Here is a 15,749-nt window from a genome sequence, read left to right on the forward strand (position 1 = left end):
CATAATTATAACTTTAAAACTCATAATTATGACTTTTAAACTCATAATTATGACTTTTAGGGGGTTATTTATCAAGGTCCGAATTTATCTCAGTATTTCTAAGTTAAAAATCCGAGCAACTCCGATTGCTCGAATGGACCTTATTTATGAAGAAAAAAGCTTCTGAGTTTTGTGCCAAAACTAAGATTTTTTCGTAGTTTTCAAAGTTTTTTTGCAGAAACCACAAACTCATCGGATATCGGTACAGACATCAGCACAGATACTGGGACATTCCACATTGACTTATACAGGACCTCGAGAGCTTTTAGATGCCGGGGTTTCAGATTCTGAGTTTTTAGATCATCGAACTTTAATAAATCTCGAAAAATTTGTAGTTTTTTTTTTCCTGAAAACTACAAATTATTTGAGGTTTGGATATTTGGAGCTTGATTAATAACCCCCTTATTCTCGAAATTGTTACTTTAAAAAGTCAAAATTATGACTTTTAAACTCATAATTATGACTTTTAAACTCATAATTATGACTTTTAATCTCACAATTATGAATTTAAAAAGTCAAAATTCTGACTTTTAAGCTCATAACTATGACTTTAAAAAGTCAAAATTGTGAGCTTAAAAGTCATAATTATGAGTTTAAAAGTCCACTGATGCTCTAAGACTTTTGGAATCCTGAAAGTAGCACCTCCTCAAGGCTCCCTTCTATCCATGTGCCCTGTACTTAGCACCTTCTACTGTACAGTGCTGAGTGCATAAGTAGCACTATATAAATAAAAATAACATGCATGCAAACACACATGCATATAATTCATCTGAGTGGGCTGAACTGGTGCTCAGTGCAAGGTATAAGTAACCTATATGGCTGTAAGTGCCTTCATTAATAGTTACTGTACATCCATAGTTAAGTAGGGTTGAACAAGACCACAATTAAAAGCTTTAAGGTTATGCAAAGCTCAGGGATAGGGCATATCCTGTCAAAAGTTTTTTAAGGTTAACTATCTATGGACTGTTTTGTCTAAATACGGTATCCTGGCAGATTCATTAGTTGGATAAAGATCTTGTATGAAGTGGCAAAAAGCTTCCCACTGATTGATTGTTAGCAATATGAAAGCTTTAAGGTTGGGGCCCTCTAAAAAGGGCTGCCCTCTAAATCCTCCTCTCTATGTATTTGCTCTGGATCCCTCCTGAGGATGCAGGAGGGGGTCTGTGTGCCCTGTGGGCAGCCACTCTGGTTTTTAGTCTACTTGAATGATGTGTTAGTGATCATTTCAACAGTCCCAAGAGAAAAGGTTAATCTGATTAAAGGGGTGGTTCACCTTTAAGTTAACTTTTAGCATGTTATAGAGCTAATTCTAAGCATATTTTCAACTGGCCTTCACTTTTTCTTTTTCATAGTTTAGAAATGATTTGCCTTTTTCTTCTGACACTTTCAAATGGCGGTCACTGACCTCATCTAAAAAACAAATGCTCTGTAAGACTACACATTCATTGTTATTGTTACTTTTTATTGTTCATTAATCTATACAGGCCCTCTCCTAATCATATTCGAGTCGCTTTTTCAAATCAGTTCATGGCTGCTAGGATAATTTGGAGTCTAGCAACCCGATAGCTGAAAATGCAAACTAGAAAGCTGCTGACTAAAAAGTAGAATAACTCAAAGAATACAAATAATAAAAAATTAAAAGCAATTGCAAATTGTCTCAGAATATCTCTCTCTACATAGTAATACAAGGTAATTCAAAGGAGAACAACACCTTTAAGACCTTTCTCATGTTTTTGCTGCTTACAATACATGTTTCCCTTGCCTGAATCTATCTATATTTGGGTCTACAGTCTGTTCTTTCAGATGCTCTGGAGGAATAGGCTGAAACTGGTTAAAAGAGGGGTAACATTCCTGCAGAGGAAAAAGGGAGGGTTAGGGATAGTTTATGTAATTTCCTTCTTTGGTACCATTTTCTTTTAAATGTTCTTTGTGGGAGAACAGTGTCAGGTCCTGTAATAGCTTGAGCTATTTAAGCATCATTAATAGGTTATGCCCTTGGACTTGTGGGGAAGAAAGAGACCACAGGGTCTTATGATCCCATTCTGTCCATTTTAGGAATTAAGAGTTTTTGTTGGGACACCTATGAGAAAGAGCCTATGGACTAGTTAGTTGACAGCATCCTTTTGAAAAAGAGACCATGTTCATTGTTTTACAGTCATCAGATTCTTGTATAAGATAATGTACCATTGATATGATGCTCTAGGAGGATTCTGAGAGAATTGTTCCTCATAAGACAAAGAAATTTGTGTAAATAATGGAAATATCAGACTGTGGAGGGGGATTGACTTTGCAAGGGTGGATTTATATAATACTAGTTAATGTGCTATTTTTATTTTCTGGTAACATATAGTTTGTATTACTGATTTTAAAAGTCTGCTTTGGTATTTGTAATTTAATAAAATAAAATAATTTAATAAAACTTCCTAAGGAATGAATTACTCTTAGTTGCTAAGGGATACATTATGTTTGCAACCATGAAGCCATTTTGAAATCTATATCGAAGAGGAATTTATATCTATCTATATTGAAGAGTAAAAAAAAAGAGAAAAACAATAAGTAAAGCTGCACAGTCTATCTACAGTATATTTGGTTGCCAGAGTGACACTGATTACCAGATATCATTTTCATTTGTAGTCTGAAAAGTAGTAGACTAGTGTGCCCAATAAACAACAAAATAATTTGTTGAAAATAGTAGATATGGCTTGGATACTGATACTCTAAGCCAGTACTGTCCAACTGGCTGCCCGCGGGTATCAGTACTGAAATTAACCGGCCCCTGCATTGTTTACACCTCATATTCAGACAATAAACTTCTGCATTGTTCACACCTATGACACCACTTGTGGTCACACCCCTAAAGCCCTGTACTGTTCAGAGTCAGCCTGCCATATGCTCCCTGTGTGAGCTACAGTATACTCTGCCTGCCCTATGCTCCCTGTGTGTTCCATAGTCTGCCTGCTCTATGATCCTTGTGTTCCATACTCTGCCTGTTTCCTGTGTGAGCCATAATCTGCCTGACCTATGCTGCCTGTGTGTGTCATACTCTGCCTGCACCAGCCATTTGTTTTTATGGTGTGCTACCCCCATTAATGTGGATATATTCTTGAAAAGATCTTGTGGTAGCATGGGTGTGATTTACCAGAACAATTCCAGCCCTCGGTTCCACAGAAGTTGGACAGTGCTGCAGTAAGCTATTTGGAACCCTGAAAGGCCCCCTTGTATCAGTGTGCCCAGTACTTAGCACCTCCTGCTGTACAGTGCTGAGTGCATACATAACATACACACACACACTTTCATATAATTCATCAGAGCAGGCTGAACTAGTGCTCAGTGCAAGGTATAAGGAACCTGTATGCTTGTAAGTGCATTTGTTAATAGTTACTTACATAGTTACATAGTTACATAGTTAAGTAGGGTTGAAAAAGACCGAAGTCCATCAAAATGAAACCCTCCAAAATGTACAGATTCATACATCACTAGCGTTTAAAGGAGAAGCAAACCCAAAAGTAAACCCCCTACACTACATAGACCCCTTTCCCTCCAGCCTAAGTGTTACCCTGGGCAAATGGCCCTAAGTCTTTACTTACCCCTCTGTGCAGATTCTGTACAGTGGCGTTCACGGGCGCCATCTTCTTCCCTTCGGTAATCTTCGTAATGAGCAGTTGGAGCAATTTTCTGTTCGTGACAGCTGAGCATGCGCCATGAAAATTGCCGACGCGCCAGTCTCATTCCGAATATTACTGAAGTGGCTGATGATGGTGCCCGTGAACTCTGATGCCTGAATCTGCACCAAGAAGTAATAAAAAGTTAGGGGCATTTGCCCAGGGTAACACGTAGGCTGGGGGGGAGGAGGGAGGGGGGTCTATATAGGGTAGGGGGTAGGGATTTTTTAACTTTTGGGTTTGCTTCTCCTTTAAACACATAAATATTTTTACTAATGCAAGCTCCTCCTGTACAAGTAACTCCAGAATTCATGTGGTGAAGTTGATACATTAAAGTTCCAAAGCTTTTTTCACAATCATCATATGAAACTATGATACATATCCTATAATAAAGGGTTAAATCTATCAAAACTGCAGCAGTGCTGACAATGACTGTGCTATTTGTATAGATGATTTTGTGGCTGAATACAGATGTGTTTATTTGAGTTTATTAAAAAAGACCAGAGCTTACTATAAACTGAAAAAATAATTAAATAAAAGATTATTGTTCAGCTTTCCCTAAAGTCATCATAATGTCTGCCAAGGCTATAATTACATATATTTAATACATCACCAAAATAACATGAGTGTCTGCCCAACCAAATGAAATTTCTTGTCAGCAGCACCACTAATTGTAAATCAATACTGAGACACAAAATTGCGCCACCAACTAAAAAACAAATCTAAACTTCCAATTTCATGTTTTTCATTTCACAATTTAATCCATTCTAAAGATTACTGCTATGCATTCAATCATCTGAGGCTTAAAACATAGAAATCATCTTATTAATGTTTGAGTCTAAAAGTCCTCCATTTTTTACAGTATTTTCAACAAGATTAACATTGCACACAAACAATTAAATATTGTTTTTGAAAGTTGTAGTTCTAATTAATTAAAGTGAATATTAAAATGTTATTATGTTTTAGTTGATAGTTTTGTTGATTTGTCTTGCTTTGTTTAAGCAGTGATTCAATATCCAGTTTAAAGACAATAGGGGTCATGTACTATTAGTAGTTTGACCAGTTCATGGTATATTTAATTACATTTTTGTTGAGAAAGTAAATAACGGTCTAATGAAGAATTTTGCACTGATTTATCAATATTATGGCATTTATTACATTGCCCCTTAAATGAGAAGAACACTAATAATGGTTTTTGATTATCTTCAACTACAAATAACACATAGCAGTTGTGCTGCTGTTTCACTATAAAAAAAAGCTGTTGTAGAAATAAAAGAAATGTTAAGGATCAACCAAAATGACAATTGAATGTATTATTAAACAGTAATTTATTGTCACTAGGGGGCTTGAACTCAAATGTGTAGTTAATAAATATGGAGCATATGATGATAGTTTTATATTTTAGGAAGGTGGGTTTACCTACAGTAAAATTTAGAAAAGTATCTTGTATTGTGAAGCTATACAAAACAATTTTGAAATTAGGCATTGCTGTATGATTCCTATTTTTTTTTTTATTACAAAGTTTATTTTCGCTGTTTCGTCTCTCATTTTAAAAAAGAGCTACAGAACAAAGTAACTTTAATAATTAAAGGCTACAAAATGGTCAAAAGCATATTGTCTTAACTGAGTTGACTGCATAGATGTTTGGACAATGTCCACTTAATCTTTCTGAGTTGAGCTTAATCAAATATCAAAAGTGATCAGATAGCCCAGTTTGTCCCACCGTTTGGGAGTCTACATTGCTGTAATAAGTGAACTCCTTGGGAGGTACAGTACTTTTTTGCTCATAACACCAATTGTTTGGTTATGAAGGTTGACAGGATAAAGTCACAAACACTAATGGATGGTAAAATCAGATGCAAAATCCATAATCAGACAACAGAAATTAATAAATACCATACCTACAGTATTTATTCCTCCAGACTTTCCAAATACACAGTATTTTACTTAAGTTAACAGAGTCATGTATAATTTAAAGTGACAGATGAAATACACAATTATGGTAGATAAGATGGATAACAAAAGACGCCTATATCTTATCTTCTAGAAAAAGAGTAATGAATAAGAGAAGCAACGTTTAATGGCAGTGTAATGTCAACTCTACAATGTAGCTCTGCTCAGTAAAAGTGGTATAAAATGCAGGGTAGAAACTATCAAGAGAAAATGAGAGTTAGTTTAGTCTATCAGATATTTGCACTTGATTTTTACAGGAACTCATAAAAGCACAATTCTGAAGGGGATAATAGATGCCAAGTCCATGTGTCATGCCTCCCCTTCTTCTAAGAGTGCTAAATGCAGTGCTTTTATAATCCAAAGTAATAAATAACTGCATAGGCATACAATTACAAATGTGTTTCATAGCCTAAACATGCACTCTTCCTTAGAAGTGTATTCTATATTTCTGCTTGAAAGGAGAACTAAAGCATTGTGACAAGGTAGCTCTAATAAGAAACATACATTAAAATAAACTGATGTAAGTTCAAATAGTTTATACTACCACCTTAAACTCTGCAAGAAGCACAACCCCTGCAGCAAATCATCATTACAATTAGCAATTTATATAGCACTAGCAAGTTACACAATGCTTTACATTGCTTTTTAACAAAAAATGGGTCTTACAATAATTTAAAAAACAAGGGATACAGAATAAAATAGGATCTGAAGGCCTTGCTCACAATAGCTTACAATCTACAAGGAGCAAGAGGCAATAGTTAAGGCATAAATAGAAACAGGTTTTGCCATGGTTTTGGATGCGGAGTTTAAAAGACATATGGGAGTCTAATATAATTCCTAGACAGCATGCCCCTGTTGTTGATTGAAAGGTGATGTAGTTGACTTCAGTGATAGATGATAATGGAAATACAAAGAATTCTGTTTTAATACAGCACCAACAAATTTGTTTGTCATTCACATCAGTCAGTTAAAAGAACAGTAATAACAAAAAATGAAAGTGTTTTAAATTAATGAAAATATCATGTTGTGTTGCCCTGAACTGAAACTGGTGTGTTTGCTTCAGAAACTCTACTATAGTTTATATAAAAAAGCTCATATAAAAGTTCAAGTTCATATGAAATTGCAATGGCGGATATTGAAAAAAGGCTATATGGCACAGGTTAAATAGTGTATAACAGATAACATTATGTTCTACAGAACTTATCTGCTGTCTGCTGTGTAACTTGAGCCTTTTCTCATTTGAATGGCTGCCCCATGGCTACACAGCAGCTTATGTATATAAACAATAGTAGTGTTTCTGAAGCAAACACTGCAGTTTTACCAGTGCATGACTAGACAGTTAATATCAGTGGCTACACATGGTTTCGGAGGGACAAATGCCATAGAAAAGGAGGAGGTGTATGTCTACTTGTTAGGCAGGATTAAAAAGCTAATATAAAGGAGGAGGTGATGTTAAAAAATTAAGCTGAAGCCTTATGGGTGGAGCTCTTTACTGATTGTTAAGAGTCCCAATTGTGAGAGTATGTTATAGACCCCCTTAATGTAAGTGAGGAGGAGAAAGTAATGATAATGTGGAATTTTAATTACCCAGATATTGACTGGAGCAACAGTACTGTCTGATCAGTTAATGGGAACAAGTTTATAAATGTGTTGCTTGAAAATTTTATGGCACAAGTTGTTGAGGAGCCAACCAGAAACCATATTATACTGGACCTTGTGATCTCTAATGACCCAGAACATATATATCAAATGTGCAAGTAATTGAACCTCTGGCTAATAGTTTGGTGCAAAATACAAATATAAATTGGGTCAACAAAACCCCAGAAAAGCATATTTTAGCTCTTTAAGGACTGCCCTTCAGAGCATAGATTGGGGCATTATGTTTTCTGCTAAAAACATAGAACAACAATGGCTTTTTTTTAATTTAAAATTATAATAAATCATCTCTGTTCTCAATGTATTCCCTTAAGAAGCAAATGTTAAAGCACTAAGATCCACCCTAAGTAAAGAAGTTAATAGGAATGAAGAGAAAGATATTTAAGAACTACCTTTCTGTGGGGACAGAAGCTGCATTTAATGAATATAAACACTGTGTTGTAAAACAGCAATCCAGAAGGCAAAAGTAGAAAATGAGGTGTACATTGTAGCTAGCCACAAAAAGTTTATTAAGTATATTAATAGTAAAAATTTGCGGGTTGAGATTGTGGCTCCTTTGGTACCAGTATGGTAGTAACTGATACACAAAGCTATGCAACCCAATTAATTCCATCCAGGATGTGGCATTCCTTGCTGCAGGATCTTGACAAACTGGGCAGTTTAGTGGCAGATGAGATTCGATATTGATAAAGTAAAGTCATGCACCTGGGATGTAAAAATATGCAAGCCACTTACCCCCATATGTAATATATGGCACTAAGTTTTCCCAGGAGCAGTAACCCATAGCAACCAATAAGATGCTTGCTTTTAAACAGATGACTACTAAATTCTACCTGCTGATTGGTTGCTATGGGTTACTGCTCCTGGGCAAACGTAGTGCCATTTATTACATAACCCCCATATACCCTTAATGGGACTGCACTAGGCAAAAGGAACTTGCAGTCCTTGTAGATAATAAACTTGGCTGTAGCAAGCAATGCAGTCAAGGGAAAATAAAGTCTTGAGCTGTATTTAAAGAGGCATAGATTCGCGGGAGGAGGTACAGTTTTTGTTTTCGTTGCTCAAATGGGACATTATTGAACTAGAGAGTGCCCAGAGATGGGCAACTAAGCTGGTAAAAGGTATGGAAAATCTTAGCTATGAGGAAAGACTGGCCAAGTTGAGGTTGCTCATGAAAAGGTTCTTGAGGGTGATATAATAAATATGTATTAGAAGAAAGGAGGTTCCGGCTAAATATTCAGAAGGGTATTTTTTACATTGATAACTGTGAAGATGTAGAATTTTCTCCCTGAATCAGTAGCTTTAAGAAGGAGTTGGATAGCTTTTTAGCAAGTGAGGGGATACAGGGTTATGGAAGATAGCTCATAGTACAAGTTGATCCAGGGATTTTTTCCACTTGTATTTTGTCTTTAAAGAAATGGCCAGGGTCTTGAGCAGCTACAGTAGTGAAGGGAGGATGAGTTTAGGGGGAACAGTAGGGAGTTAAATGTACTTGTAAAGGAGGCTGGTTCTAATATAGACAAAATAGCACAGACACAATGACACAGAGAATGACTCCATATTTAGACATTCTCCTGGAATGAAGCACCAGATCTTGCTTTTTTTAAAAAAAACAAATTACACAACACTGTCTCTCTTGCCAGTGACACTCCAACTTATAGTTTAACCATAGATCATAGAAACTCTGTGGCTGACATAAAACTACTAGCATGAGGTTAAGGGCATTTGACACATTAATATGACAGACTTGGCTCATTTTGAGAATGCACTGTTCTAATGGCCACTATATCCTATGGAACTGCTTTTGTCAAATTTAATCAAGCACAAACTGCTCATTATGAAACTGACAGTTTAGTCATTAATTTAGTCTAAAGCCACCTTTGTATTTTAAATGAAAATCTCTTGTTCCCTATAGAACAAACGTTCAACAGCAAAGAACTGCTGTACCAAGGCTAACTCAATGGCACTGAGAATTTGAATTTTTGATTATAAATGTAGAGTTTTGCTTCTTTCTTGCGGAAATAGCTTTTTAAAAATACGCTGCTTTTTCAAAGTACACTGACAAGCCTTCTCGTAAATGAGCGAATGCTGTTTTTTTTTTATAAAGTGAAATCACATGTTGAATATTTTGTTTTACATTATGATTCAAACCAAACTATTAGCATTGAAAATGCTATTAGCATTTTTAATTTAACATTTAAAAAAATTAAATTCCATGATGTACTGTATATTCAAATATAACATTGATTCAAATTAGTGTAATATTGAAAAGCATTCTAAATATATGAAAAACAATTGGTAATAACTGATCACTGTGAAAACCTTTATTGGTAGCAATACCTGATTTCAGCTGCTATTTGGGTAGAGCACAGTTACACTGTGACCCTCTTACACAGCTGGTCTTTTGCAGAGGTACTGTATTCAGAGGAAAGGGCTTCAGGCTGAACCAAAACAAAAAGACGTTATTGGTAGTAGTTCCTAACCTGGAACAGGAGATTTATTGAAGATATAGACCAGAAGTATTTATTTTTGTACGACACATTTTTTAAAGATTTTATTTTTGTGTTTTCATTATAAACACAAAACAACATAACAAGTTATACAACCTTAGAGAGGAAAGAGAAACAAAGGAAAGGAAAGAGAGAGATTCTCAAGGGCCATAAGAGGTGGGTCAAGTGAGTTATAAATCTATACATTTGAGGATCCATACACCACTTTGTTATCTTTGCACTGCTACCCAGGTAGCCCACACTGCGCCAAACTTTTTTGGGCAGCCTCTGGCTACATATGTCAGTTTCTGTTTAGGTAGTGAATGATTAATTCGTATTTTCTAAGAATTTAGCGAGGGGGCTGTCATAGATTTCCAGTGAAGTAATATTGATTTTTTGGCATAATACAACAATTGTAGATAGCATAGTCTTGTGTATGAGTCTATGGTGGAGTCTTTCATGACACCCAGAAAGCAGATCAGGGGGGGAGTTCTGTTGCCATGTATTGTATAACCTCATTCCAGAACTGCTGTATTTCTGTGCACTCAAAGAACATGTCCCTACTGAGGTTCTGCATTTCGGACAAAGATCGGATGCTGTAGGGTACAATTTAGCCAGCCTATATGGAGTATAGTATACTCTGTTAAGAAATTTAACTTGTATATACCGGTCTTTCATAGACATAGTCAGTTCAGGAATTTGTTTTAGATAGTCTTTCCACATATCATCCTCTATTTCTGTAATGTCCCTTAACCATTTTTGTTTACACTTGTCCAACGGATCAGGATCTGCCTGCAAAATAATTGTATAACAGAGTGATAGTGGTTTTTTAAGGCCTAGTTTGAGTAGGTATTTTTCTAATGTTGTTTCTTTGTTTAATATTGGTCTAATAGGAAATTGTGATTGGAAAGAGTGTTTGAGTTGAAGGTAGCGAAATAACATATTAGAAGGGAGGTTATGCTATTGCTGTAGGGTTGGAAATTGTTTAATGTCACCATTTTCTATGATGTCTTTTAAGGCTTTGATGTCTTTTAAGGCTTTGCCATGACTGGCCCAGCAGCTAATATTCAATATTAGTTGAAAGTGGGGTACAGGTGTCTGTGTACATGCCACATGTGTCTGCTGCAGTACCAATGTACCAATTTATGTATGGCATTATAGTTACAGTATAGTAAAAAAGACAAAAGTCCATCAAGTTCAATGCACTGACACTGACCCCTCCATACCCACACATAAATTATACATACCCATATCTATACTAACTATACCTTTTAGTATCACAATATCCTTGAATATTATGCTTGAAATCATCAAAGCCTCTCTTAAGGGCATTAACAGAATCAGCCATCACAACATCACCTGTTAGTGCATTCCACAACCTCACTGTCCTCACTGTGAAGAACCACCTACGTGGTGTCAAATCAAAGTTTTTTTCTTCTAGTCTGAAGGGGTGTCCTCTGGTGAAGTGATCTTCTTTATGGGTAAAAAGGTCCTCTGCTATTTGTCTATAATGTCAAGCCCAACTTTGACAATCTACTAACCAGTGTAGCTGCAAGTATTTGCACTCTCTCCAGCTCATTTATATCCCTCTTAATGACTAGAGCCCAAAACTGCACTGCATACTCCAGATGAGGCCTTACCAGGGACCTATAAAGAGGCATAATTATGTTTTCATCCCTTGAGTTAATGCTCTTTTTTATGCAAGACAGAACTTTATTTGCTTTAGTGGCCACAGAATGACACTGCCCAGAATTAGACAATGTGTTATCCACAAAAACCCTTAGTTCCTTCTCAGTTAAGGAAACTCCCAACACACTGCCATTTAGTGTATAACTTGCAGTTATTTTATTAACCTCATTTTCCAGTTTGCCCCATCTGCCCAGTTTTAAAAGGTAGTTAAATTCACTCAGTGGCAGCATCCTGCATGGAACCTATAGTTCTGCACAATTTAGTCAGCAAAAAATAGAAACAGTACTTTCAATGCCCACCTCCAGGTCATTAATAAACAAAAAATCAAAGGACCAAGTACAATGCCCTGCAGTACTCCACTGTCAACACTGGTCCAATAAGAACATGTTCCATTTACCACTAGTCTTTGTCATCTATCTTTTAGCCAGTTCTCTATCCAGGTACAAATACTATGTTCCAGGTCCTACCCACCTGAGTCCCTAGACTTGATGAGTGTCACCTAGGGAACTACCCCTCACTAAGCTTCCCTGGTAGAGCACCAAACTACACCTGTCTGCTTTATAAGGAATAAACATGCTTTCTTACATAACCTATTGACTTGAACTGGTCACTAGATCCTTTGCCCAGTTGTTGCTTTTTCCCAAGCCAGCAGGGAAACTAATCGTTTGAGCCCCCTACAACTGCATCAGGTTGAAAATATAGTCTGTAACTTTTACTGAAATATTTTGTTTTGGGTCTATTTCTTCTTGTGTCCTCTGTTAACTCGTATTGTTGTACAGTACTTTTCCTTCAAGTTTAGCATCAAAGGCAGTCAAAAGACCCTGGGGATGATTCTCTACTTTGCTCCTTGTTTTTTTTTTTATCAGCAAATATAATCGAAGAAATCCCTGTTGTACTATGCAGTATAACTACCATTAAATAACTATGTTTTATAGTTCTAAAATACTAAAATGTTTATATTTTTATACTTAAAGCAAAGGTGCAAAGCTATATTTTAAAATTTAGCATCTACTTTGAAACTTCTAAGCACATTAGATCTAGATCAACAAATGGCGTACAGCAACAACAGCGAGAAGAGCTTAGCATGGTGTAGTAAAATATGACTTTGTAAGTCACTGCCAAGAAAACACATGCATACTGTTCTCATGCCAGGATGAAGCATACCTTTAAAGAATACCTGAATTTCAATAGGCACCATCACTTATGCCAGACAATTTCTTATTTATCACTGTATTATTAAAATAAACGGGTCGTACAGTCGACATGTACGTTTTTTGTTCCATTTTTTGCCATAGTGTTAATAGTTTTTGTCAAATTTATGTTTAAAACAGGACAGCATGTATGAATGGCAACATACAGTACTGTAGCATGAACCAGCTAAAATACTTCCAAGCAGGACACATATCTGTAAATCATTGCTGTTGTGTTAATGACACATGGGGGCCCATTTACTTAGCTCGAGTGAAGGAATAGAATAAAAAAAACTTTGAATTTCGAATGTTTTTTTGGCTACTTCGACCATCGAATTGGCTACTTTGACCTTCGACTTCGAATCAAGCGATTCGAACTAAAAATCTTTCGACTATTCAACCATTTGATAATCGAAGTACTGTCTCTTTAAAAAAAACTTCGACCCCCTACTTCGCCACCTAAAACCTACCGAGGTGCAATGTTAGCCTATGGGGAAGGTCCCCACAGGCTTTCTTAGCTTTTTTTAGTCTAAGAAAAATCATTCGATCAATGGGTTAAAATACTTCAAATCGTTTGATTCTAAGGATTTAATTGTTCGTTCGAACAATTGCGGTAAATCCTTCCACTTTGATATTCGAAGTCGAAGGATTTACCTTCGGCAGTCGAATATCGAGGGTAATTTAATCCTCGATATTCGACCCTATGTAAATCTGCCCCTATGATAAGGGGTATTTCCATAATTTGGATCTCCATTCAATACAAGACAAGTGGGAGGGATTAACAGGGTTTAAATACTGCATGGGACATACGGGTAACAGAGACACCTATGATTAAGCACCGGAAGGTGCGAAACGCGTAAGGTGGGCCATGTGAGGGTCAGTATGTATCTATATTTTAATGTGAATTTAAATAAAATGTTTTTTTACTGAAGAAAAAAGCCTTGGGACAGATATCTTTTGATATAAATCTTTCTCCATTCAATAAATCTACTAATAAATCATTTAAACATTAAATGAACCCAACTGGATTGTTTTGCCTTCAATGAGGATTAATTACATCTTAGTTAGGATCAAGTACATGGTAATGTTTTATTATTAAAGGGAAAAAGAAAATCCATTTTAAAATTTTTTAACTATTTGATTAAAATGGAGATGACCTTCCCATAATTCAGAGCTCTCTGGATAATGAATTTCCGGAAAACGAATGCCATGCCTGTACCAAAAATGCATAAGTCAGTCAGAAGTACACTCTGCACTTTGGATAGGCACAAGGATTAAGTGAAAGAAGGGAGTGAAGTGTTGCACCTATATAATTGTAGCAAAGATCTATAGGAATATGGCACCATTTTATTTTCCCATTATAACATTTCTCCATGTTTTTGTAAATATACTTTTTTATACTTTTGAGAATATTGATATTGGTTTTCATAAGATCAAAAATGTATATTCTCTCTTTCACTTGCACATCACAAGTCAGAGTCTGTAATGCAGTCTAGATAAATATCTGCATCTGATCTATAATTTAAATGAATATTTGTAATCTACACAAGCATATTAGAGTCTCTGAAAATCTTGGCTTGCTAATATACAATAAAATATATACTAAAATGCTCTCTATTTAGTTCTAGACAGTTTACCTCCTACACAGTACACAGAGAAAATGAGCACTATCCTTATGTGGATCCAGCAGTCCGAAACCAAACTCGCTATACCTCAGGTCACTGTTACTGAATGTGAAATCATGGAACAACGACTCAGGGAGCTAAAGGTAAGTACAGTAATGCTTTAATAGTCCAAACAATGGTGACTTCTTTGTATGAAGAGATTTTGATGAAAAGTAAATGAAAAATGAAAACTTAGCCTTAAACTGCAGCCGCTAAATTATGTAGAAATAAATAATTGGTGAAGTATGATATGACCAGGTTAAATGAATGTACATGTAGCTAGTCAGGAACAACTTACACTAAGGGGCCGATTTATGAAAGTTCTTAGAATGATTTTTTCGTACTTTTTTTTCGTATGAAGTTTAAAAACCATAGAATCTACAAAAGTACGACAAGTAAAAGCTGTTGAGGTCATGGAGAAGTCAATGGAAGTTCCCTTTTTTTTCTTGCAAAGATCAGCCTTTCATTCATGGTTTTAGAGGTTTTCAGAGACCAAAATGTTCATTGTCATATGAATTTTTCATTCATTCCTGAAAAATTTGAGGTTTTCATATTATTTTGACAGCTATTTTTGTTTGTACTTTTTGTATTCAAATCTTTTACTAAATTACAAGGCATTCATGATTTTAGAGAAGTAGTGTTTAAATGTGGTTTTAAAAACCTCTAATACCACTAAAATTCGACCTTTGGTAAATAGGCCTCCACAAATGTTCAGACACCTTCCTGCCTAATATCATATTCGAAAATCAGTATTATTAAAATAAAATCGATCCTCCTGTTGTTGTTATAACAGTTCCTTGCACGTCGTTGAGCTTCATTGGTACAACTGACTCACCACATTTACATACTGCTTATATATAATGTTGTTTTGTTCTGTAGTTGAGTTTGTATGTCATTTGGAACAGGTACATTTACCTTTTAAATGCATAACATAGTATTTATGTTCATCTTTCTGTGCATATTCAGTTTTACCTTTGTGTGCTCAGCAATAAATAACACACGCCAGAGGGAGTTGGGACGGGAGATTTATTAAAGTTAAATGCTAATAAATGCCACTGTAATAGCCTCCGTTTGTAAGTGTGAGTTGTATGTAAGCCGGATGCTTGTAACTCGGGGACTCCCTGTATACTCACTGACCTATGCCTTAAGTAGCTACCTAATTTACACTTTATGGCATCTAGTCTGATATAATGCTTATCCTAATTTATTTTATTTTTTTAAATATGAAAATGTTTGTAAAATATTACCAATGGAAAAATGTTGTTAAGGCTCTGTGATTAAATGTTTTGCCTTCATGTTTAGTGTCCAGTGCAGAGGTATTGTAGCTTTTTTATTGAAGCATCAGTAGAATCACAGTAGTTATTTATGTGACATTTGTTGCCTGGCTGATCACAGCTTGCAACAATC

The 15,749-nt window shown here is 35.7% G+C and overlaps 1 protein-coding gene across 1 annotated transcript in view; it reads left to right on the forward strand.

The window, feature by feature from the left end:
- The window catches only part of dmd.1.L (dystrophin, gene 1 L homeolog), a 1,148,817-nt gene that overhangs the window by 449,799 nt on the left and 683,269 nt on the right, over positions 1-15,749 (forward strand). The window contains exon 22 of the mRNA XM_018244936.2: positions 14,301-14,446. Within this exon, the coding sequence (XP_018100425.1) occupies positions 14,301-14,446 (146 nt within the window). The remainder of the gene's footprint in view (positions 1-14,300; positions 14,447-15,749) is intronic.

The sequence above is a fragment of the Xenopus laevis genome, chromosome 2L (assembly GCF_017654675.1).
Source record: "Xenopus laevis strain J_2021 chromosome 2L, Xenopus_laevis_v10.1, whole genome shotgun sequence".
In the NCBI taxonomy this organism is placed as follows: Eukaryota; Metazoa; Chordata; class Amphibia; order Anura; family Pipidae; genus Xenopus; species Xenopus laevis.